At 38.7% G+C, this 26017-nt stretch overlaps 1 protein-coding gene across 5 annotated transcripts in view; it reads right to left on the bottom strand.

Moving 5' to 3' along the window:
• dync2h1 (dynein cytoplasmic 2 heavy chain 1) overlaps window positions 1-26017 on the bottom strand; it is a gene marked incomplete at both ends in the record, with an annotated part of 93242 nt that overhangs the window by 49989 nt on the left and 17236 nt on the right. Inside the window, 35 exons of one of the 5 annotated variants that reach the window (XM_083887222.1) lie at window positions 363-461; window positions 1233-1253; window positions 1516-1625; window positions 2567-2708; window positions 4000-4126; window positions 4600-4686; window positions 4896-5017; window positions 5165-5288; window positions 5823-5983; window positions 6155-6268; window positions 7607-7744; window positions 7835-7998; window positions 8476-8557; window positions 8849-8991; window positions 9288-9401; window positions 9680-9788; window positions 10091-10339; window positions 10983-11107; window positions 12305-12469; window positions 13761-13863; window positions 15863-16007; window positions 16184-16335; window positions 16436-16682; window positions 17675-17934; window positions 18163-18318; window positions 18965-19094; window positions 19195-19402; window positions 19549-19681; window positions 19827-19958; window positions 20110-20309; window positions 22737-22852; window positions 23081-23304; window positions 23582-23764; window positions 24018-24200; window positions 24621-24826. In XM_083887222.1, coding sequence (XP_083743348.1) covers window positions 363-461; window positions 1233-1253; window positions 1516-1625; window positions 2567-2708; window positions 4000-4126; window positions 4600-4686; window positions 4896-5017; window positions 5165-5288; window positions 5823-5983; window positions 6155-6268; window positions 7607-7744; window positions 7835-7998; window positions 8476-8557; window positions 8849-8991; window positions 9288-9401; window positions 9680-9788; window positions 10091-10339; window positions 10983-11107; window positions 12305-12469; window positions 13761-13863; window positions 15863-16007; window positions 16184-16335; window positions 16436-16682; window positions 17675-17934; window positions 18163-18318; window positions 18965-19094; window positions 19195-19402; window positions 19549-19681; window positions 19827-19958; window positions 20110-20309; window positions 22737-22852; window positions 23081-23304; window positions 23582-23764; window positions 24018-24200; window positions 24621-24826 — 5174 coding nt within the window. Of the gene's footprint in view, window positions 1-362; window positions 462-1232; window positions 1254-1494; window positions 1626-2566; window positions 2709-3999; window positions 4127-4599; window positions 4687-4895; window positions 5018-5164; window positions 5289-5822; window positions 5984-6154; window positions 6269-7606; window positions 7745-7834; window positions 7999-8475; window positions 8558-8848; window positions 8992-9287; window positions 9402-9679; window positions 9789-10090; window positions 10340-10982; window positions 11108-12304; window positions 12470-13760; window positions 13864-15862; window positions 16008-16183; window positions 16336-16435; window positions 16683-17674; window positions 17935-18162; window positions 18319-18964; window positions 19095-19194; window positions 19403-19548; window positions 19682-19826; window positions 19959-20109; window positions 20310-22736; window positions 22853-23080; window positions 23305-23581; window positions 23765-24017; window positions 24201-24620; window positions 24827-26017 lie in introns of all 5 variants that reach the window. The other 4 variants (XM_083887224.1, XM_083887223.1, XM_083887221.1 and 1 more) reach the window with 4 other exon arrangements.

Here is a 26017-nt window from a genome sequence, read left to right as displayed (position 1 = left end):
GTCGGTGTCCATGAGGAGATGTCTTGACGGCATGGCCCATTTGAAATACGTTAATAATCCATGCAGCTTATAAATGTTTTACTAAAGGTGCTTGAAACATAACCATGGTCGGTAATAAAGAGATTTTCCTGAGCGTAACACCTGGTATGTGGTCTTTTGTATCTTAATTTGCAGCTTTTGGTGCTCACTTGTGCAAGTTATGAGTGATAATCATTAGAGGCACATTGATATTAATGATCATATGGAATTTTAGCATCAGGTGCATCGCTGCTGACTGAAAAATTGACTCAAGGAAAACCTGGGGAACAGAAATGTTGAACATGAATTTCTTTAGCGGTATGAATGCATGTGTGTGTGTTTACCTGCTGGTTGATAACCTCTAGTCTGTGCTGTTTGAGATGCGTGCGCAGCCACTCTGTAGCTCGGGATGATGGGTCAATCAGGAACGGACAGGCAACACTCTTGAGGTGTTAGAAAAATTAGAGAGAATTGTTTTTCAGGTTACACTGATATGAGATGGTTTACTGAGGAAGACACGGGACTCTTATTTATAATCCTTATATACAGGCACAAAAATGACTAAAGATACACTACCGTTCAAAGGTTTGGGGTTACTTAGAAATGTCTTTATTTTTGAAGGAAAAGCACTTTTTTTTTTTTTTCAATTAATACAACAATAAATTAATCAGAAATAAATGACTATTCTAGCTTCAAACGTCTGGTTTTTAATGGAATATGTACATAGGTGTATAGAGGCCCATTTCCAGCAACCATCTCTCCAGTGTTCTAATGGTACATTGTGTTTGAAAACCCTTGTGCAATGATGTTAGCAGAGCTTAAAACAGTTTTGCTGGTCCTTTGACAAAAGGGTAAAATTATTATTTTGAATAAAAATCATTTTCATTTCTTATCTTGTCAATGTCTTGACTAAATTTTCTATTGATTTTGCAACTCTTGAATGAATAAAAGTGTGGCTTTTAATCAAAAACAGGTGACCCCAAACTTTTGAACGGTAGTGTACATTTGATCTGTACAAAAAATATACAGATTTGCTGAGACTCTTCATTTAAAGTTTGCTTAAAAAAAACAACAACTAAAACAAAGCAACCAAAGTAACTTCTGTCAAAAATAAATATGGGTGTACATGGTCGACCCTGAACTCAAAAAACACAGCAAAAAAACACAGAAAACTCAGTGTTCACTCATGGATGAAGGACCAAATAACTTCTTACCCGTAACTTGAGATCATTGATCTGAATGCAGCAATGGCAAAAAAAAACACACACAAGCACAACACGGACCAGTGAAGGACAGATGAATGGCAAGAGCATGATAATAATTAAGGTAGAGAATAGCTGTTAGAGGTAAATGCTGGATGTTACATCACACAGAAATCGATGATTAGTGATGAAATTGTTTCAATAACATACACGTAGATCATGTGAAATCAGTCAATGTGATTACAATAAAAGCAGAGATATTAACATGAGGTGACTGAAAGGCAATCAGTCTGACCTGTAGTATGACCAGTGCATTCTCCATGGAGAGGTCATCAGATGGCAAACCTTCACTTTTCCAGATCAACTGCTCACTCTCCGAGCACAGGAATGACCGCAAATCAAACTCTGACAAAAACACACAAACAACACAAATGTACTTGCTTATTACACAATTTATATTTTGAGCCAAGAATAGGGTTGGTGATTTCCATCAAACCCGAGATGTTGCATTTACTGGACACTGCAACAGCCACTTAAGTCAAATCAACAGATGGCCCTGTAAGAGGTTGCCATTTTAGATTTACTTGCACAGACTGTCAAGTTAAATTATGTGATGTGAGCTAATATTGAGGCAGCAATTAATGCTGAAACGGAATGCACTAATTATATAGTTTGATTTGTGTGGATAGCATGCTCATTTCCGAACACAAGAGCTGACAGTAAATCAGAATGTTCTAATGAGTGCATTTCAAAATAAATGATTTTTTTGGAGTTCAAACTGTAGTGTATAACTTAATATATACTTGAAATGTAACTTAAATTATTAACAACTCTCTCTGTATTTGTCAGAATAGCAATGTTTATTAGATCCCATGTTGTGGTATATTATGTATACAATACATGTATAATATATATATTTTTATATTTATATTTTATATATTTTGCATTCCGTTTCCAAGCCAAACATGAAAATAATTACATATTGAATAGCTATGATGGGGCAAATCAAATTTAAAAAATAACTCACTTGTGATCAACAATATCAGTAAAGATTTTCATGATACATTTGTGGTATCAGTCACTAGTTATGGACCTTCATTCAGGTCTGATAGTATTCAGTTTTCAGATGAACGACGCAGCATTTAGTGATACAGCGGGAGATTAACAACATCAACTAAAATGTAAAATTAAAATTTACATTTACGCACCACTGCTTTAAATGTGATGACTGTGCTGTGTTTGTAGCTTATGTATCAACACAATGCACCGTGCCATGTATGTGTGTTTGTGGATAGAAGTGTGTTTATGATGGCCGTCTGGTGCATTAGCCTAAACAGTAAATTTACTCTGTAGTTCAGATTGAGCCATCCAAGTCTCCAGACAGTGTCTTCTACGGTCTTCGGGAGCTGCGGACAGGTAGGTAATGAAGGCTGCGGCGAGCATTGTCCTCACAGGGAGAGTGTCCAACTCATTCTTTATCTCAGACATCTGATTGAAAGAGAAGCACAAGGTACATGTTACAAAAGTATAAAAGGAGAAAAATAAATGAGAGGAGGGGACAATGAGGATTGGAATGTAAAGGGGCACTGGGATGAAAGAAGGGATATAAAGAAGGGTAAATCCAACTCATAGCCCCACAGTGCAGTGATTTCTAGGTTAATGATAGATCTTATGGGGTTCTACTGTTCCATACCATAGGATCATATATGTTAAATAATATGGTAAATAATTATACATCAGGACACCACACCACTCATTACCTTTGTGCACATTTTCACCAAAGATCTGTTGGATACTACGCATTTCACACTCTTTCACTCTTGTGCTACTTCGGACTTGAACAGAACACCCTCAAACTCCGGATACTCTGGATAATTTTAATTTTAAAATCATTCTGAAGTGCTCCAAATCATTGGTCCGTGACTGCTCTTAAGTTTCTGTCATTTGTTTCTCTAATGTCTGTTATTGTTTTATTGAAAATTGGAAGAGTTATTCTTGCTGATGTGTTTGTTGCTGCTGCCTCTTGGCCAGGACGCCCTTGGGAAAGAGATTTACAATCGCAATGGGATTATCCTGGTAAAATAAAGGTTAAATAAAAAAAAATTCTGCTCTTAATGCTATCAAATATCCTAATAACGTCTGAGCTTCAATTAAAATCTTGCTAAAAGTCAAAACCAGTTACACTAATGCTACATGCTCTTATCTTTCTATGGTCATCCCTTCTTCTGAAATTCAGCTAAAATGCACAATTACGGAACTTTAGCTACCAAGTACTGTTTGGAGGGAAGTATGTATGTTAACACAAATGTGTATGTGTAAGTATGTGGCGTTACTGTACGTGAGCAGCGAGTAAACTGTCTCTTTGGTGCTCGCCTTGAGGGAGGCAGTGAGTGTGAGGGTGTGTACAGGAGTGTGAGTGTGTCAAGAGGAGATTGAGTGTTTTAATTAAGGTGCAGACAGATGCTGTGGAGAGGAGTAAAAACAGCCAGAAGGAACCCAAGACAGCAGGATTCATCCCCTGTCACACACACACAGACCCACACACACTCAGACTCAGACTCACACACACACACACACACACACACACACACACGCACACACACACTCACACACACACACACGCACACACGCACACACGCGCACACACACACACACACACACACACACACAATGCTTTTAGATGGTAAATGATCCCTGCTCTGAATAAATGTGCATCACCCTCCCTCACCAATACATACATCACCAATACATACATCACCATACTCATACATCAAACTACCTGTGTGTTCCACCGCGTGTGTTCTCCATCCAGTTGTGATATGAGCTGCTGAGCAGCAGAAATGGTGTCCTGGGCTTTTGTCACCTCAGCCTCCAACTTCGCTGCCTCTGCAGTATGACACTGGAAACTGAAGAAAAAGGTGACAAGGAGTAAAAGAGATCACGAGTAAGATAAATGTGTTTTATGAAAGGTCAGAAGAGGTTGAAAAGATATTAGCAAAGTTACATATGATAACGATACTCTACATGAACTCCACACCGTTGAAAAAAGAATCTGTATGCAGAGCAGACATTGTGACAAGGTAGAGACGAGAGGAATGCAAACAAAAATCCCACCTCCAACAGTATTTCTACAGTTTTTGAGAGGGATGCTGAATGACAGGCAGATTGTTTCCAGTGTTTGTTTTTTTTGTTTTCTAGTAGACATTGGTAAACATTTTGACATCTGAACGGCATAACGATGTTGACAAATTAGGAAACATGATTTATTACAAACACATCACGATGGTGATTTATTCCAGTGTACTGTTTGTTTTCGCAGCTGAAAAACATGAACAATCAAAGGCTGAAAGGAGAGATGTAAAATTAGAGGAGAGCATACTTGTCTTTCAAGTCGCTGACTTTGGCTCCGACAGAGTTAAGTTGATCCTCCAGCTTATTCTTTCTATTCTCCGTTTTCCTCAGGTTTCTGTGAACACACAGACAAAGAGTGAAAGCATCAGGAAGTCACTCAGGAAAAGTGAAAATAAGGAATCTTTACAAAAATAACAAAATAAATGTTGTTTATTAACGCCACAACCTTTATCTTGATTGTGCACACATCTAATATCCAGATAAAAATCAATTTAAATCAATTGAAAATGGTCAGATGTGTTGGGTGTAGGTGTAGGTTCATACTCATGCAGTCCGGCCTGCTCTCTCTCGAGTGGCTCTATCCTCTCCAGGACGTGGGAGTACTGGACATTGGCTGTGACCCAGGCGGCCAGAGGAGCAGCTGCTGCACTTGCACGCTTAGCATTCTGACCACAGCATCGACAGCAACACAAGGACACAACTCAGTGACAAAACCTCAATACAACCGTCACACAAAAAAAACATCAACAAGAGGTTAATACGATCCACCTGGCGAACATCAAATTCTCATTCTACTACCATGAATGGCTGACCTTGGGGTCAAAGGAGGCCTTGTTCCTGTTGAGCAGCTCCTCCACACTCCGTCGAATCTCAGGGTTGATGTTCCTGGCTTCAAATGTCGCTATGTCCTCCCTCACACCACGCTTAGCCAGAAAGCTACAAAGTGGATGACAAATAATTCAGTTTTATTGGTAACTATAATGGAAAGTGAATCAAATTAGGCGTCATCAAGGATAAAATGAATGTGTGAATAATAAATGTTATCCCAATCTTTGTATTTGATATTTATCAAGTCAACTGAAAACACGCCATTCATTAATAAAGGGTATCTATTATGTGATGTCTGTGAAGGTGTTCACAGTCTTAATGACTTTCACATATTTATCACTTTTGCACACATTCATTTATTTTAAGCAATGTGAATTTATGTGATGATTGTCACTTTTAAAACATCTCAACTTTACGCAAAAGTTGATAATATCTCCTTTCAACTACGTCAAACCTGCCCTCCTCTTCCTCCCTTCACACTTCCTCACTTCTTCACACCTCTTTTCCGTAACCCAAGAAGTGATGAAATTCCTGTCAGTTTAATTACTAAGTATGTGGTAACTTTGTCTCAATTCATCAACCCATTCCCTCTTTTTTAACCCTTCCCCTGTCTATTCCTTTACATGTTCTTCTCTCGCTCACCTCTTCATGCTAACCCAAGAGGTGTCAAAGATGCCCATCAATCTGAGTACGCCCTCCAGGATGTCTCTGACGACATCAGGGGGCATGCGCAGGGAGCGGATCTCAGACAGAGCTTCAGGTTTGATGTTTCCCACTGCACGCTTTGCTTCATCTACCAAAGGCTAGAGGATAACAATGGTGAGCAGAGAGAGAGCGGCACAGAGGTAAGTGAGGGATAAGTACAGCTGAGATTGTAAGTGGTAAAAAAGTACAGGGTAGGTGTAAGTGATTGTGATTTTCATAGCAGACAGAGAAACGTTGTATTGGCAGCACAAGTCACTCAGCCAACTCACTTGTACTTCTCTCAGCTCATCGTCAATTTTGGCTTTTCTCTCTTCAATCTTTGACACTTCTTGAGCCATCTTCCCTTTTATTTTTTCCATCTCTGTCTTCTGGTCACTGGCATTCTGGACAAGACAATCAGAAATATCATGTGATGTTTGACTCTAGCACTGAAACAATTAATCGATTATTAATCGATAACTAAATTAATCGTCAACTGTTTTGATCATCGATTAATCGGTTTGAAGCTTTTTTCATGATTAAAACAAGATTTCTGATTGTTTTAGCTTCTTAAATGTGAATATTTGCTGGATTCCTTGCTCCATATAACAAATAAATCATTAAAAACGGAATCATTTTGGTTTGTGGAAAAAACAAGACACTCGAGAACATCGTCATTTCCAGGTTTGACAAACACTGATCAATATTTTTTAACATTTTATGACATTTTATGGACTAAAGAATTTATCGATTAATCGTGGAAATAATCTGCAGATTAATTGATGATGAAAATAAATGTTAGTTGCAGCTCTATTGACTCATTGTGATGGATAAAATATACTCAACTCAAGGTGCTATTCACAGATATAATACGGAACTCTAGGATAATTTGGTTTTGTAATAATTAGGGAAAGACACGATGATTCAGGAGGAAAATGGAGAAGCGGTGAATGTTTTGCAGCATTTTACTCTCTAGATTCATATCACATCATATCCTCATTCAAGCTAAGCTTTATTGACTGTGTCTCCATCCATCCATTACTCCCACACTTAAACCTTGACCTCTTTCTATATGCTGCCCACTTTTTTATTCCCTCACCAAATCTCATCTTCCACTAACCTCTCTCTCCCATGTTTCCATCTTCTTTCAGCCCATTTCATGGTTTCATATCTAATACAGTGAGTCTAGAAGTTAATTATCACTCTGCAAACTGGCCGACAGTTTCCTTCATCTTACTGGGTAAATACGGAACTACATAAAACTAATTAACAGGGTTCAGTTTCTTTTTTAACGACCAGCATAAGAAATGATGAGTCAGGATATAGCAAACACTAGATGCAAAGTTATATCCAATCAATCAAATCCACTATATTTACATAGCGCATTTAAACAATTTAAAATTAAATAAAAAAATTATCATGCTGAAGGAGTAACAGTGAGTTTTAAGAGGAGATTTGAAAGTTTCATGTTTACGTGCTCCGGTTAGAAACAAACCATTGCATTTAGACCAACACACCTACACACATAAACTATAAATCATTCGGTTCACAGCTTAGGGGAATCCAGAAAAGAGTGTTTTTACAACACAGTGCAGATGACAAGAGGAGAAATGGGAAGAGAATAGAAGAGATTGGAAGAGAAGAGAGAGTTGAGAGGATGATGGACATGTAAAAATGAAACCCTGCAGGGTGACTGTTTTATACACAGTCATACGCACACAATGACAAACACTGACACCCACCTGCATGGAGGTAGTAATTTCCTGGAGGGCAGAATCTGCCTCCTGTTGTTTAGTCTTCAGCAGTGCACTTTGCTCTGCGGCCCGTCTCTTCAAGTCATCCACTAGTGCCTTTGCTTCATTCAGTTTAGACACACCTGCCTTCAGATGCAAGTAAAAAAAGTAGTTAATGAGTCGTAGTTGTTTTAGTGGTTGTACTTTTTTGTGAATAATGTATAGTTGTCTTTTTACCTGTAGGTGCTGTTGTCTTGTTGTGAGCTGGCTTTGCTTCCGCTTGTATAATGCAGTGTAAACATGCAGAAAGGCCATGTATTGGCTGGGTGTTGCACCATGCTCTCTACAGGACTCATGGACCATCAGGAACAAACGGCACAGAGCTGCCTGGCCGGACCCTGCTTGGAAAAGAAGAAGCCTGTGAGTACAGACTGCACTGACATTAAAGTTAACATGGTCATTTGCAACTGACACTAAACATATAAAGATAGGAAATTAGGTAAAAGACTCATTGATATGTCATTATTGTAAAGGTAAAAAGTGGTAGAGTTACTGCATACTGACAGAAATGCTTGTCGTGACTCAAATTAATTGTCTCAAATCATTTAAAGGTCTTTCATATTATTTGGTTTCTTGTTTAGTGAACTTTTGTTATTGGATTATCAGATATTATTTGAAAAGTAATAAAATAAGTGAAAAGAAATGAGACATTAATTCAAATGTCACGAAAAGCACTGTAATTAGTCACATAGCAACAAGAAGTTTCAGTGTTAACCCCCTCATCCCAAAAACTCTTATTACAAATGCAACATGTATACATTCAACTGGAGTCTCTATGAATCATAATGAACTTTGAATTCATGTGCATGTGATTTTACCTGAGTCTGTTCTCTTGGCAGATTTTTCTCTTTCATTCTCCTCTCCTCCTCCCTCTGTCTTTGCCAGTAGAAGCTCAGGAATCTGACAAAGTATTGATGCAAAATTAAAACGGATGGTATAAAACACAACTAAAAATGGATCTCTCTTATCTGCTTTTTAAATTTTATGTGCAAAGTCTTCAGTTTATAAATATGAGATAACACAGGAAGCAAATTAAATCTTGGATATGGAGACACTAGATACTGGCATACGAGGATGCATGGAGCTGCATTGGGTTTTTTCCCCCAGAAATCTTATCAAAGAGGTCTCGGCATTTCCAAATAAGATGAAAGTATTTCACTTTCTTGATTTAATATCTAGTCTTGGTCTAACCTTCTTCATGCTGCTTTCTGTCCATGCTTCCATCCACTGGACAGAGCACTTGCGGTAGAAAGCTGGGTTACTTTCACAGTTGATGGTGAAGTTGGAGTTGGAGCAATCCATGATCAAAACAATGTGAAGGTTCTTCTGGATTCCTAAGTGGTGTATGACACAAACAATGTGGTCTGAGACAATCGGGGACAATGTGAAGATATACACTTGTGGTGGTCGATATTAGCTGATGCCTCCTGGGCAGAGTTGGGATAGTGGGTGTGAGCAGGGAGTTGTTAAGTTTGTTTACTTAGACAGTAATAGAGCTATTGATTTGATTCTCAAGGAGCAACCTTAACCTCAGCGACGATGCAGAGTTTCTGCAGTCCACACGCCACTACAAGTCAGCATAGTGGGGTCATATATAATCATAATATACGGTACATAGAGAGAAACTGACTGTACAAAAAGTAGTTGTAGAGTGGCTCAGTGAATCCATCCTGGGAGGCAGAATCTTTGAGAGAGGAGAGGAGGGGCTCAAGTTCCTCTGGAGAGTACAGACCTGGAACTTCACCTTCAACAAAACATACACACAAACACATAAATGTTAGAAAAAGTCAATCTTAATACTTCCTACTAGGTGGTTGGGCCATGATGCATGAAAACAAATGGAAATTATGCACACAATAATTTCACCACTTAAGTACAGGATCATGTAACCTCCAAACAGGTGCGGCTATGTAATTCAGATTTCAATTTTAACCTAATAATAAGGTTCTCTTGAGGTTCTAATAATCAAATTAATTATCATAAAAATCAAAGCAAAACAACAAACAATAACACAACACGCACCTGATGACAACAAGCTGTTCACCATCTCTAAGAAAGCTGGGTGAACGAACTGATAATCCTCCAACAACAGAACCACCTGTTGACCTTCCAGACCTGCCAGCTGCATCACCTACACAAACGGCACAAAGGATAAATAAAAATGTACACACATACAGTACATCTCAGATAAACAAAGAAATGTGATATACATATGGACACATCACAAAACAATACATGTATATTGACACCAATCTTCCTTCCGAAACTATACATGGACTAATCAATCACTTGGATGGATTGTTAATGGGAAGACAATTAAAGTGCTTGCGACCACAATGCCATTATTGAATGCATTCTGCAAAAAGCGTATAGCTTAGAAAGATGTGAACCAATAATGCAGGTGAAATCTTATAAAAAGCATTACACTCTTACCGTTTTCAGATCATTGCTGAAATGCTTGAGAGCATAACCACGGGAGATTTTGGGCGTGAACACCGTGTATCCATGCATGTGTGACACCAGGCACGTGGCCGTGTGCCGACCCACTCCACTCCGGCCAGCCAGTAGCAGAGAGCCACCGGGTCTGCTCAGGACCCGATCCACCCTCGATACAAAGTCATAGACTTCCGTGAAGAGGAGAAGATCCAGCTCCCTGTTATCACGACTGTACAGCACTACGCCCTTCAGGGGCGACGAGAACAAACATAAACACACACACAGCAAAGACACACAGTGTGAAAAGGAAATACAGATCAACCATTAATCAATTATTACCTGACAACAACTTTATGGGGGTTTTTTTAATCATAAAAACAAGCCCTCTGATCTTTGAGACTCTTAAATGTGACTATTTTCAGTCTTTTTGCTCCATTTAACAAATGAATCATTAAAACTGAATAATTTGGGTTTGTGGACAAACCAGGACATTAATTTTGAGGACAACAGGATTATGAGGTTTGGGAAACACTTTTTGTTACATTTTAAGGACCAGGCAACTAATCAATTAATGAAGAAATGATCATGTTATCAATATTCAAAATATCATTAGCAGCTGCCCTATATGGATCTATAATTTTTTAACTTGTAAAAGTGAGATGCTACATTCAGTATTTTACTAAAGTAACACAATAACTTTCATCTTTAACTTTCGACTTTGTATTGAATAGACTGACAATTGGCAATTGACTGTTGCAGCTAAGAAGACCATATGTTTTCAACTAAAATCTCAAAATGGTCAAAGTACTGCAATGCTGGAAAAAGTACAAAATGTAATTCAGACGCAAGCCAGACCACACAGAAAAAAACACTTCCTTGCGCTCTGTACCTTCTGTATTACTTGTTTCAGATCAGCAGAATCCAGACGTCCCACTTGTTTACCATGAGGAGGCAGCGACTGGCCCGGAGCCATTACAGCCCCTTCAGAGGCTCCCCATGTCACATAGAAACCATCTGCACACAGGGGAGAACATCATAGACTCTTAGTAACACACTGCATGAACACCTCACATGACACAAAGCTTTCCACAGATGTGAGACAAAATACACACAAAAAAATGAGCCGTCACAGCTAATACCATTCACATTAATGGGAAAATTAGAGTCTGGATGCAAAAGGCATTTTGAGCCATTTTCAGATCCCAGACTAAAATTATTAGATATTGCAGAGAAGAAGACAGATGTTTATTTTTCAGGCAGACAGCACATCTGGCCATAGTTTAGAAGAGACATTTCTCAGAAGTGTTTTACATGTTCAATATGAATCTGTTGCTCGACTTCGTATTAGGACCAAACATTGGTTTAGAACCACTTACAGATTAACCTTATTTTGAAGAATACTGTATATAGTTGATACTGCCAAGCATTTATGGCATTTTTATTGGTCGCTATTCTATTTAATTTCTTCATTAACATCCAAATAGTAACTGTTTTCTTTCTTTTTTTATGACGGTGTTTAAATGAGATTTTGTATAATCTTTTTTAATTAAATATTTATTGAGCTATTATGAAATCAGCTTTTATAATTGTATTGTCACTTCATATTTTCTTATTCATTTGTCAGTTTATATGCTATAGTGCAATATAAATAAAATTAATTTTATCACTGTGTGTGTGTGTGTGTGTGTGTGTGTGTGTGTGTGTGTGTGTGTGTGTGTGTGCATGCGTGTGTCGTGTGTGTGTGAGTGTGTGATCACTTCTCGTGAGGACAAGCTCTCGATGTGTCTTTCACTCTCATTTTTCCTTGGGCAGTAAGGAGGCAGTGGACATTAATCTGATACGACTCTTGATTCATGACTTGTCCTTTTTAATCTCATATATAAAAAAAAAACTGGCAGGCTGGTGTGTGTGTAGTCTTTGACAGACGACCAACAAGGAATTTAAAAAGCAGCTGCACACATCTCACTTGTACCAAGAATTTTCGAATGATGTCATTACATTACATTCTCAACTTCCATTCTCTGGTGAATGAGAAAATGCGATGCGCTTGTTTTATCATGCCAATTTAGAATAAGAAACTATTTAAATCTCTAATCAGTTCCTGTCAACTTTCATATCCTCATTAAGATGTTTATAGTTTTTGATTAATTTTGTAAGTAGGATTCGGATAAACGTGAACTGCATGTGAGTGTGTGGAGATCTAACCCATACCTGTCATGTTGTCCAGAGCATCAGAGCCCCAGTCTCCCCGTATGATGGAGGAGAGGATGTTATCAAAGGAGTGGAGGTCTTTGGAGGAAACTAGCCGGTCTCTGAACAGCCTCCGGGCCTCGTATGATACCACCTCCAACACGTTGTCTGTCACATTAGACTGAGCTAAAAAGGAACACACCAAAAACAAAACATGCATTGCACACGCTCACATTTCAAAGTCACGCCAAAAAAGATGTGCTTCCATTTTTTACATTAAGTATAACACATAAGTGTGAGCATGTTCTAGCTTCAGCAAAGAACTGACAGGACCAGTAATTACATTATGACGTGTCTCAAAATTTGTCGAGGTTTGTTTTTTGGGTGAAAAAAAGCAACCTCCCTTAATTCGGACTAAATTAATTACATTTTCTCAAAACTTGACACAGTGCAGCCTGACACGAAGAGAGCACTGTAGGGAAAAGAATCCAGAACTGTGCTCTCATAAGGCCCTGGCCTCAACAATGTCTGTCACATTATATTGAAAGAGCTGAAGAAAGAGACTCGCACAGAGACACAGTTGACACTCTGGGGTTTTCCCAGCGACATTAAATTTTTAAAACCACAGAAGAAAACACTTAAAGTGCCAAGCTGTCATTCTATACATTGTCTGTGCCTCAGTGGTTATTTTACAGAAAACCTGACAATACTGAATTTTATTTTAAGTAAACATCTTAGACCACCATTGGGTTTGTTGTTTTAGCGATACTATAATGAGTTTATAATAAGATTTAAAATAACAGATGACAGATGAAACCTGTGTTTGTAGTTGGGGGTCTTTTACATAACACAATGAAGGTAAACAGTAAGAACTAAGAGCAAGTTTAAAAATGATGAGAATGGAGACATTTTGTCTGCTGGCATGTTAAATTAAGATAAATGACTGAACTCACTACCACAGCAGGAGCACCTTGTAGAGGGAGAGATGAAAAGACAGCCACGAAGGGGATAATTATACAGGAAAAAATGGAGGCCAGAAGAGTGGCAGCGCGTGTACGCCGGCAAGAGAGGAAATTCAATGACAAAGAGATTCAATGAGGAAAAGGTGAAAGGTAGAGAAAGTAGCTCTGAGCTAAAAGAATCCTGACAAAAAACTAAACCATCTGGTGCTGTCCTTCTGGAGTCTGGCATGAAAACTGACACAAGTTGTTAATGCTTCATGTTTTTCAATACAGCAAATTGTACACGTGAAGAATTGCCATTATTTGTTTGTATAAAGCAATGTTTCAAATTGGCCTGATTCTTACAGCTTCCTGCCTTACAAGAGTAAAAATAGGTTCATAAGATTGGGTTCCCAGTGAAACACAGCAAGTTGTTGCTTGTTGTCTGACTTCTAAAAGTTTGGGATATCCCAGGTCATTTCATCAATCTTACACCTGTCGAAAAAGTGTTGAAGCACACAGAAAGCTTTGGTTACCTGCAGTGAGGTCGTATCGCAGCAGGCTGAGGACCCATTCAGTGAGAATACACGGGGTGAACAAGTAGTGACTGTGGTCGTCCACTGTAAACTTGGCTTTTACCTGTGTGTGAAGGATGATATTGCAAGATAATTCATTTAGAACAATAAATTCAATCTATGAATCTATGAAAAAATTGTGGTCTACCTCATCAGCACTAAAAAAAACAAGGACACAACTAAATGGATTCTAAAAGCAAATATTGTGTTCCAGCCAGAGATACAGTTTGGTAACACAGTTTGGTAAATTCATGGTAACACCAGTTACCAGGTAATTGCCAAGGGTAATAAGACAGTAAATACAATTAAACTATGGCCAAAATACTGGGCATTTACCTGGTAACTATAAAGTAAATTATAGTGTGTTAGTGGGTTATTACTGCTGATAATAAGAAGGTAAGTACAGTGAAACTATGGACAAAATGTTGAGTACTTACCTATCACTATATGGGGAATTTTAGTGTATGATTGGGTCATAAGCTGGTAATAAGCAGTTAGCTACAGTCCCCAACATTAAACACATGGCCATCAGGGAAGGAACCATCTGAATCTATGCCTGTAAAGTCACAGCCACAGTGACTGAAAACCAAAGCTATTTCTTGTCAACACCAACAAGCATCCCCACACAGAAACACAATCAAATACCACTAACTGCTTCTCTGAGCTGCAACAAAAGCAGTATTATTTATTCAACTCATGTGTAGCACAACACTTGTCATTGTATTTTATTTACTATTCTATTCAGTCTGATAATTCTATTTATATTTATTGTTCCCTTTTTAAACCGGTTTATCCTTTTATCTGTGTTTTTAATCTGTGTTTTCTTAATCGAAAACCAGGCTTGTAATTTCGTTCTGCTCTGCCACACAAAAAAGAATCTTGATTCTTGAGTTTTGTTGGCGTTAAGGACAAGACAGCGTGACTAAGTTTGTGAAGATGTGCTTGCAGTGATGAGGAAAATGAAACCAAAGCGTCGTTACAGCTGAAGGATTACACGCAGGATGAGTCACAAGTCATGCATGTGGATAATGCTCTTCATTAAAGGTCGTGTGCCCAAGAAACAGCTTTTATGAGGCCATATTCTGAAGAACAACTTAGAAGCTTAAATCTCCTTCGAGAGAATTTGTGCAGGAGTATCTTTTTGCAGCTGCTACAAAAAAACAAAAAAAACTCTTCTTTATCAGTTTTATCAATTTGTCACAGTGAACTGCAGCAGAGTGAATTACTGATAAGGCACAAATCTCACATTTTTCTCTCTGTCCTGCAACAAAACAACAGTCCACTCCTTACAAATACTGCCCTACCAGCATAGGCTCACTGCCCACTTTAATACAAGGGACGATTTGCTTTTTGGCTGGAACCAGCTGTTAGCATCATAGCCATCTGATGTCAGACACTTTGCCAAAAAGAGGCTGCTCTCGCTATTGCATTAAAGAGGGAAATCAATCAATAATTTAGTGTGGCCAATAAAAGTTGTCATATAAATTGGGAGGGCCCTTGATGTACATTTCTATTCTGACATCCTCCCTATCCAAGCAATATAGTAAATACTTTGTCATGATGTCAATAAAAATAGTACAACAGATAGCAGCTTGTTATCATTTTGAATGTACGTGCAATGCAAAGTACTCAAACAAGCCCATTCAAGGTTATGTTTTTAAAGCATATAAGACTTTTTCCCTGTTGACAGATCATAGATTGTTTTCTGGATTAATCGATTGGTCCAGAAAATGTTAAAAAACATTGATCAGTGTTTGTCAAACCTGGAAATGACAATGTTCGATGTGGCGCAAAGAAACTAAGAACATATTCACATTTAAGACGCTGAAACAATCAGAAATCCTGTTTTAATAATGACAATTCATTCAATTAATTGTTTCAGCTCTCGTAAATTTTTTCTGAAAATGTATGCAATTTCTTCCTGATCACTACCACCAGTCAGTATGTGTAAATGTATACGTCTTATATCTGCAGTGAATTATTTATACTCTCAGTATGTCTGATAACTGTTGCTGCAACAAATCAGTGGACAGGAACATAAAAAAAAAACTCCCATTCAGTACCTGTTCATAGAGCTGCACTAAAGAACCAGCCAGCTGGTGTGTCTTCCCTGTGCTGGCCCAGGTTGCCTGGCTGCCAAGGCTGTGTTGAAGAACTGGCTGCAGGTATGCTGAGTAGATCGTCTGCAGCTGCTCCCTGTCTGGATAGCTAAAAGCCGAGGCAAAGATGCAGAGAAACAGACGGGTGTGGGTGCGGGAGGAGGTAAAAGGGAGGAAATCCACAAAATGGAGAAGTAGAAAAAGATTTATGTGAATGTTGGAAAATATAATAGGGGTATATAAAGGGTAAATGTATTCTCTGTGTTTTTTTTGTACAAAACTTACTCAATGGTGCAGATGCGCACTATAGAAGAAAAGCGTGAGGTGAGGGAATGGCTCCCAGCTGCACCCCCTGTAGACATGGAGGCTACCACCTGGATATTCTCCAGACTGACCCATTCTAGATTTTCATCATAGAATCCCTTATACGTCAAAACCTAGAGGAGAGACAGGGTCGGGAAATAAAATGCTTGTTTCAGCCATTAAAATCCCATGTCATATACTGTTCATTCAAAGTGTTAAATATCTATGCTCCACCTGTTGCAGGAAGGCAGTGAGGTTGCTGGTCCCCCATTTGTCTGGTTTGGGTAAGTTGATGTCTTTGAGGTAAAGTACCAGGTTCTCACAGTCTTTGGGTCTGAACACTCGGCCAGTGTTAGAGCTGAGCAACAGACAGGTCTGACTGAGCTTCTGCAGCACATGGCGAGACGAGGTTTGTGCACTGCAGTGAACCACAGCAACTTGAGTGGAGCGCAGCCGAGAAAAGGCATGGCGCAGGAGCATACTAAACACAAAAAACGATAAATAAATGAAATATCAAGAAACTAGAAAGTTACGTGTGAAGTGAAAAAATATAACTTTGTGTTTAAGTTTCAGCTGCATGTCTAAATACATTTGTTTCATGGATGTATAGGAAGGTGCAGCAATAAAAGAAAAAGGGTCATGTGGGGACGGGGAGCTTTTGGAACCTAGAGAAATGTTTTCACACAAAATATAGAGACTATATAAGGAGTGCTTGAACATACATGTGCACACTTTCCAGTATATGTGTAAATTAATGTAATGAATAAGATATTATTTGATCAGTGGATTTAAGTCACAAACCCAACGTCACTGACCTTTCAGGCAAAGTGATGCAAGGCAAAATGATGAGAAATGTACAGCGACTCAACTGGAGTTTAAAAGGCAAACACAACAACTGTTCTTTATCAAACTCCTGGGTTGGGAGGCAATTACTTTTGAGGCAGCACTTCTGTTTGCAAAACCCAGAGCAAAAAAAAAAAACCCATCCATATCAAGATTTAATCCTTATTCTGACTTGTCAGTGTCTTCACACAAAAGGCAAACTTTTGAAAAATGCATTTATATCAGTGCTGACTGTGTGCCTGTGTGTTTCATCTCACAATCCCAAATACACAATCCTTCAGCATGACCTCACGAACCCATTTTCAACAACATGAGGTCTGACTGGGAGAGTCTGCCTCAACTGTTTACTTTAGTTTTTTTTTTTACTAAGGGAGTGAATATAAATGAACTCAACAATGACTTTGTAACTACCAAGCTGTGTTTTTTTCTTTTATGTCAGAATGTACTGTGTGCATGTTTACTGTTGCCATTCTGACAGTAGGAGTATAAGATTTACATCAAATTATGCGAGTACCAACATCTATGGTATAAAATGTCTGGCTGTGTGTATAATTGTGTAAGTTTGTACTTATGACAAATACAATCACATATGATTTTGCTCATTTTCATGTAGCGTATACATATAATTACCCCTTTCCACAGCCCTCTGGTCCAGCCACCATGAAGGGCTGCCTGTGCTGAGCAGTGAGCCACGGAGAGAAACAGTGCAGACCTCTTTGCATGTCTGGAGTCTCTATAACAGGTAGTGTGTGTGTATGAGAAAGCTGTTCCAGTGTGAGACCCTCAGGACGCTGGAATACATAAGCTGTTAGATGGCCGCTGTCAGTGTCGTAGTAGGTGTCTAGTGGTTTCCGAGCGTCTGGTGGACTTTCCCTGGCCCAGCTCATCAGCTGCAGAAATACAAAGACATGAGAGCAGACACCAGCGCGAGGAGTAGTACATTTCTGAGTAGTGATTTTACATAATTCTACATCAACACACTCCTGCAGAAGTACAAAATTACATGTTTTTTGACTAAAAACACTATATGTGTGAAATAAAAAAGAAAATAAAACCTTAATACTAAACAGTTTTGAGTGTGGATGTATGTCCTTGTACAAAAACACGAGGGTCCTTACCTCCTTGGCAAACTCCTGTCGTGTTTTGAAGTTGAGGTTTCCTCCCAAACCTCTAAGAAGACCAACAATGAACTGACCTCGCTCTGTCACGGCGTTAAGATGAGACAGGCCGTTGAACACTGTACCCACCAGACTGGTCTCCACCACAAAGTCATTCTGAAGAAAACAAAAAAATGCAGTGACAGGGTTGTATAACTTTAAATCACAACTTTACAAAGATTTTAGAAAAACTGTGGCGAACATGGGATAAAGCCTAGTATGTGACTGAAGAAGACTGGATCTATCCACTCAGTCTGATCACAAATTACTTGACATGAATTTAGCACACTTCAGCAATTAAACCCATTAAAACCAACCCCCAACCACCAGTGCAAGTGGAGGTCATGTATCAAAAAGTTATGTATATTTCAACCCTGTATAACATTGAAGCAAGTTTCTCAGTGCATCCAGACCACAATGAAATAGCTTGACTGTTTAAGTAGGAGAAGGATAGAGATAGTTCTACACACACATTAATTCCAAGCAACTGGAAAATGGAACTCAATCCCACTCCATATTAGAGACTGCGCAACTCTTAACAGTTTTAAAATTTCTCTGAAGACATGGCTGAAAGAGAATCAATCATGTGATCATTGATCTTGTATATAGAACACCAAATGTATAATGTTTTGTATGATGTTTTCTCTGTAATGTTGTTATTGCTGTTGTTGTCTTGTTGCTGATATTGACTCTCTGGTATAGACCCGGCTCGGTACATGTTCCCTGTCAACTGAACTAATAAACTAACCTAAAATAAAACTACCTGTTTGATGACCCAGTCCAGGGCTCGTTGGAAGTAGTCTCCCAGCCAGCTTTCAAGATTGCTGCGACACTCCTCTGGTTGACCACTCAACCATGACTTCACCAAGGCGCCTACATCGATGTCCTCATCACTGAAATTACAAATAGAGAAAAAAAGGTGGTTAAAAAAAGCTAACTAAAGAAGGAAAAAGGGAATTTGGATCCAATTGTTGAGTTTTTCTACTGACTGACCTGAGGAAGATCATGCCCATGCGAGATATGGTGGCTGGAGATGCACAGCTGAGATCGTGAGTCTCGAACAGAAAGTTAACATTGGGTCCGAACTGAATGCGTTCTCCACTCGGCATAGTTAACAGACGATTATCGTCAAGCACAGAGTTGAGACTCTCAATCCACTCTGGGTCAATGTCACCGTCACACACAATCCATGAGCTTACATCTAGAAACAAAAATGTAGATATGTAAATACACAATACATATCATCAAACCCAGTACATCATGTGCAGAACTCAAACTTCATGTTAGTCCTTAAAGGTTTGGCTGAGCAAGACAAATTATTATGATCTATATGAAACTCCTTCTCACCCTGTGGTTCTCTGACCACATTTCTGGCACTATGTGTGAGGACACCATCAGCCCATTCTCTGGTGTCCATGTCTATATGTCCAAGCAGCTGCTTCCTGGGCATGGCTTTGGGATTCATAGTGTACTGTTTCACCTACAGAAACACAGCATCAGCAAGGAACCACTCAACATTCATTCATTTTTTGAAAAATACCTTTTTATGCTGCCTGATATCTAAATAACGCAGCTTTCAATGATATGCACAATCTGCATCAATAAATGAAAATCCACACACTCACCACTTTGCCTGTCTTGTTTAGAGCTGCTCTCAGCATCCTCCAGAGTGTAGACTTCCCTGCTCCACTTGGCCCTACAACGACGACACCCATGCGCTGTCTCAGCTGCTCATTCAACTCAAGCGCCTTCTTCAGCTACATAGAGATGGCAGTTGGTTAATACATTTTGATAAATGTTTAATAATGTATGATAATGACTCCAAACATTATGTGAGTACCGATTCATATCATGTACCATAACGATAATGTGTGTACTCAGCCACTAAATAAATCTCTATGTACACACCTGGCTGGGTATTAGCTCAAGTCGTGCCTCCTTGTAGACGTGCTCTAGTGCTTGCATGAGTATCTGGTCCTCCACGTCGGTGAAGTTTACCCCGGAAAAGACATCTTTGACCAGAGCGTCAAACCGAGAGCTATCGGTGAACGTCAGCTTGGACATGGTGTTCAGTCTCAAAGCCTGCACCACAAGACTGCTCTCCTGGACTGAATGTAAATGACACATATTGGTTAAATCGAAAAATAGCTGTATGCCAGTAAAAAAAAACAACACTGTATGCAAAGAAAAGCAAATAAATAACAGGCTTGATAGTGAAGATCAAAAAGGTTATGAAATTGAACTGTGCCTTATTATAAAACACAGTAATCATCAAAGTCTGCCGTGTTTTTAGTGTTTGTCAATACTTTTGTTCTCTTTTCCAAAGTTGTCGGCCGTCCCTTCAGGCAGAGATGTGTTATTTTTGCTTTGTTTTTTTTCTCAACAGAGAGGAACACTTGGTCAGACAAACACAAGAACACCTTGGGGACTCACTAATGGACAAAAGGAACATGGACGGACGGACGGATAGAGGGTGGGGAGTGGAACAGAAGATTTTAAAGGGAAAAAGACAAATAGTTTTAAGAAGAAGCAGAGAGGGAAATGAAAAGATATGGTATATATATATAATGAGAAGGGACAGAAAAGAAAGGGGGGTAAATAGAGGATAGCAAGCGAGAACAACTAGAGAGGCATTAGCATGCAGGTATGAGAAAGAGTGAGCTAAAACGGGGGTCAGAGAGAAGAAGGAGGTGGTGGAAGAAGTACTGAAGAAGTAAACAATATAACTCTGGAAAGAGAGCGAAAAGGACAACAGCGTGGAAATAGAGACAGAAGACTTGTTGAATTGAAACCTTTTATCTAGTGTTCAAGTACACGTACACACACACACACACACACACACACACACACACATTGAATTGCATTTACAAGATACTATATACACACATACAGCAGAGACTCAAATAAACAAAACTTTCACAGTGTGACCCACCAGGGTATAAGATAAGCCTCTACAAACTACTTCAATTTTCACTACCACCTTATCCTAGAATCTTTCCTATGAGCTCTATAACTAGCTTTCTTTCAGGTCAGAAGCCACTGTTAGCGCAGCAGTTTCAGCACTTCCAAAAAACACTTGGATGAAACGAATGAAATGGAACAACTGTAACTTTTGTCCTCCGATTACCTTCACAATGATCTACTGCACTATAAATTATTACTAATATCAACACTGGATTTAGTGCATGTAAAACAATTAATACATGTAAGTTATGGCCACAGGCATCCAACAACCACAATATTTGATTATTAATTAAACACATTTTTGAAGAATGCATTTTTCATCTTACCAGGTGACCTAATATACCTAATTCAATTCAGTTCGTTGGCTCATCTCCTGTAAACAGCACCGACATTTAGTGTGAGTCGATTGAGAGGCCCTAATTTCTGATGGCGATCTTTTTCTGTGTATTTACATGGCACAGGATGGACAGGATGAGTTATACTCACCAGTAGCAAATCTAGATTTCAAATATCTGAACTCTTCTAAGTTTGACAGGAATTACGGCACAAATCATTGTTTTCAAATATTATGTACAGGCGTTTCCTAAGCGCCAAATCAACTTTAGGATGTCAGGGAGATTTTTTGATATGAACCACTGCAGCATGTAAAATGGTCACTTAATTTTTTCTGCCTAATTGTGCTATTTAATAGACTTCTGTTTTATTGCTGTACAATTTCTTCCACTTGTGAAGCACAAATAAATGTTCATGTCGCGTTGAAAAGTCTGACAATGTAATCTTTATTGGCTTTCCATTATGTGGGGCCTATAATGACCCTTGATGACTATAAATACCTTGTTTAAATTGTGTAGATTAAATGCTGACAAACAGTATGTATTGTTCATTTTATGCCATCTACAAGCATAACTCCATTTGTACACATGGGTTTTCAGGTCTAATATTAACTGTATTACTACCAAAATCTCTATAAATACATTTAAAATTTGTACAGAAGGGCTGAGAGAATTCATGACAATGCCCCATCAATTTTGTATGTTAAGATTCATGATAAGGGTTAAATAAAGGACAAATTCGAAGTAACAAGAAATCTTTGAATTATTTTAAATACTGTTCGCTATTTTCTGAACCTGCACATTAAGCATTACCATCAAAATAATTCAACTACTGTCAGGTCAGCAGTGGACTTGAGTGTTTATAGCTTATATTGGTTCACAGTACATAACCTCAGACATGAGAAGTGGGTTACAACAGTTGTTATTCAGTTATTGTTGTGTTTGCATAGAATAAAGGACTGTTTGGCATCGTGGACCTCAATATGTTCTTTTCAATCAGTAAGTCATAATGCTCAGTGTTAGTTCTTTCCATTCCCATATCTATGCAATGTGTTGGTGTAGTTGTGTTCCCCTTATATAATATGAGTTTGTTCTATGTACTGTCAACAGCTATGAATACGACTCCAGGTCATGACCAAAGATGCACCCAGCTTCTCTCTGTGTCACTACTGGAAAAGTAAGGATGCCTCACAGATATATTGTACCCTAAAATAAGTGAATAGCCAGTGGGGATCTTACTTTTGTCCTTGTTGTGACTCCTCCTTTGTTGCTGCAGGAGACTGCCACAGGCCTTCAGTACCGTCTTCAGAGCACGTAAACCCCAGTCATAGTGCTGCTGGGGTGTTAACAGCTCCCTGGACAGAAAGATAAAGGCATACTGACACACTCTCAATTAACTGCAGCACTTTTTGTGGCATTCGGGGTTTTAGAAAAACACACACAAAAAACAGCACAGCAGAACCACCACAGACAAGAAGATCAAATTGGTATTTTACGTATGCAGATAATGTAATAAATATTCTTCATCTAGCGTCAAAACTTCAAACTAAATTAAAAAAAACAGCTACACCTAAGATTTATACCTGGCCAAGTTAAAAATTGCAACCAATTTCCGTCCAAGTATTTCTCCACTTTTAAAGCCCTCAGAGTAGAGGATGACCTCAGCAATGAGCTCATTGTCTGGCCTGCTCATAGCCACAGGTCTGAACAGTTGTTTTAAGTTGTCTGGTAGCTTCTGTCGGCCTCCGTAGCCCTTTCCTGCTGGGTTCAGTGTGATGAACACTCCAGAATTTGGATCCAATTCCACCTGGAGGATAGAGAGAATCAAGAAAACCTACATTACATTATTCTCACAACATTTTTCACAGTTGCCTGAATACAGACTGATTGTAGATTAATGAATCAACCAACTCATCCACACTGGATAAATACATATTGATTAAGACAAGTTGGAAGTTGAAACATGCAATTATAAAATGTAGAGATAATAATTAAAGATGTTCTAAAAGACATGGCATGGAGTAATAGTGAGAAACTGTTTTTGGCCAGGAAAAATGAAAGTGTTAATCTGGGTATTTTCTGACCTCCTTCCCTAGCAGTTCACATGTGTGTTTGTGGTGTTTGAGAGAGTCTTGTATGGCCTGGATTTGCATGGAAACTGCAGATAGCACTGCCTCTTCCAGGCGATTAAACTCATCAAAGCAGCCCCATGCGCCACACTTCACCAAGCCCACAAAGATTCTTCCCATTGACTTCACATCGATACCCTGAAAAACAGACAGAACCCACATGAGAGATCTAATGTGTTCTTATTGACAAGTAGCAACCTTGTAAATGTGCATGTTAAATGATTTGAAGAGGTGATTGTGCATCTGTGTGCTTCCACATAATTTGTATCCCAGATTTAACTCAAATGTGTATAACTGGAGGAAGTGTTGTCAAAAAAAACAAATAGTGTGTAGTCATAGATTAAGTTTGATACTTTAAATCCTTCAGATTATCATTAAGAGCATCCTTTACCTCATCACAATTGAACACAAGTACTTGACGTCCAAACAGCCCTCCTAGGGCTTTGACTGACTCAGTTTTGCCTGTGCCAGCGGGTCCATAAGGGTTTCCCCCAAGCCCCATTTTCATGGCCTGGGTCAAAGTCAGGTAGCACTTATCAGTCAGTGGAGTGTGCACTAGCTTTGCTGCATTCCCCTGGGATGGAAATGGAGTAAGTGAGTGATAACAAGAGCGAAAAAAATGCAGTGAAATGACCAGACAGAAGAAAAGGGCGGGATGTAAGGAGAGAAGCAGGGGATAGAAATGATTGATTAAAACGTTAGGGGAAAAACAATTGGACTATTTTCACACTATAATGTGTTTTTCAACTCATGTTATCTATTAAAATAAAACATTTGTCAGTACTAATTCTCAATGTGGCATTTAAAGAGACATTAAATAAATATGAGTTTGAATTCACAAGTACATCTTATATATATTTGTTAATAAGCAGCAGTTTATTCGACCCTAGACTCACCCAGAGGAAATAATCAGCTTACAAATAATGTTTTGATCAGCAGACAATTACAAAAAAGGGACTATATATTTTTATATAGCAAGTACATGCTGACATACCTGGTACTCGTATGTATAACTGAACTGAGCATCCACCATATGTATGTGGCAGCATTTGTCTGCTCCCATATAGAAGCGAAGCTGCTTCTTCCAGGCCCAGGCATCAGGACTGGTAACTACTGCCTCTTTAAGATGCTTCACAACACTGATGTTATGGATTATGTCCAGGATTAAGGCCTTCAACTTCAGCTGCAAGACACTGGACTCTGCACAGGAAGACATGTATCAGTATTAGGGATGACAGCAAAGCATAAAATTACACTGTTATCTTCTGGTGCTTCAGATCTGTGGTCAGCGGTTAGACCTGCCCACTACAGCCCATGTTATAACCTATTTATTTTCATCATCATACATAATGCCATTTAGACCTCTTACTAGTCCTGTTACTTAAACTACATGTTTTGAAATTCAATTCAAGTGTCCTTCTTTCTCTTTTATATCAGTTAGATTAAACATTTAAAGGTCTAAGCTCCAACAAACCAAATACAACTCAATTTAGTGGTGTGGGATTGATATTAACCCCTGGTCAATAGATATTTACATATAACCCTGCCAGGAACTGTTTTAGCTGCCTTGTTCTGAATAGATGATGGCCCTTCATTGTAAGCAGATAGAATAACAATAGCTTCTACATTTCCACACAACAGCAGCACTTGTCAAGTGAAAATGCAGAAGTGTATTGATCTGTGAGAAAAAATAAATGGGACCACTCACTGTGAAAACAAAGGCAACATGTCAGGTGAAATTTCTAAACAACAATGTAAAAGGGGAGACTTTGTCAGACATGAGTACAGCTATCACACTGATGTCCTGGAAAGACAATATCATCAACAAATGCTTGCTTAAGTGCCAACGACTGCACAAAACACAGAACAAGGTACACTACAGAGGCATTTTATAAACAGTGCTGTAGCTACTACTTTGTACAGCATCCCTAATCTTTAAGCACACTGTGATAATTAAACTAAGAAAATGAAACCTTTTTTTTTCTTTTTTACAAATACAGTAGGAACTGTACATCCGGTTTGTGGTTTGAACACAATGCCCTTCCCCGTGTGTGTATCTGGGTCACAACTAAGTGAATATATAGTAAAAAGATACAGATTATTTATGCTTTTAAAGCTTTAGACCTGTGTCATTTTAAACTATAATGGGCATTCTGTTATCTGCTATGTACTATAGATGCCTTCCAAATAATGCATCGCTGACATCAGCCTCACCCCAGAGGCATACAAAATACCTCAAAAGTACACCCTTCTGTTTTATCTCAACACTAAAATGGGAGACACCTCCTACTCCTTGCCTAGGTTTATGGCTCATTTGTGTTGACTGGGTAATTCGATTATCCTTCATGCCATTACTTTAGCTGTTTTAATCAGTCCTACTACTGTACAGCC

The sequence above is a fragment of the Microchirus variegatus genome, assembly GCF_963457635.1.
Source record: "Microchirus variegatus genome assembly, chromosome: 3".
NCBI classification, from domain to species: Eukaryota; Metazoa; Chordata; class Actinopteri; order Pleuronectiformes; family Soleidae; genus Microchirus; species Microchirus variegatus.
This window is presented reverse-complemented; position numbering and strand designations above follow the sequence as displayed.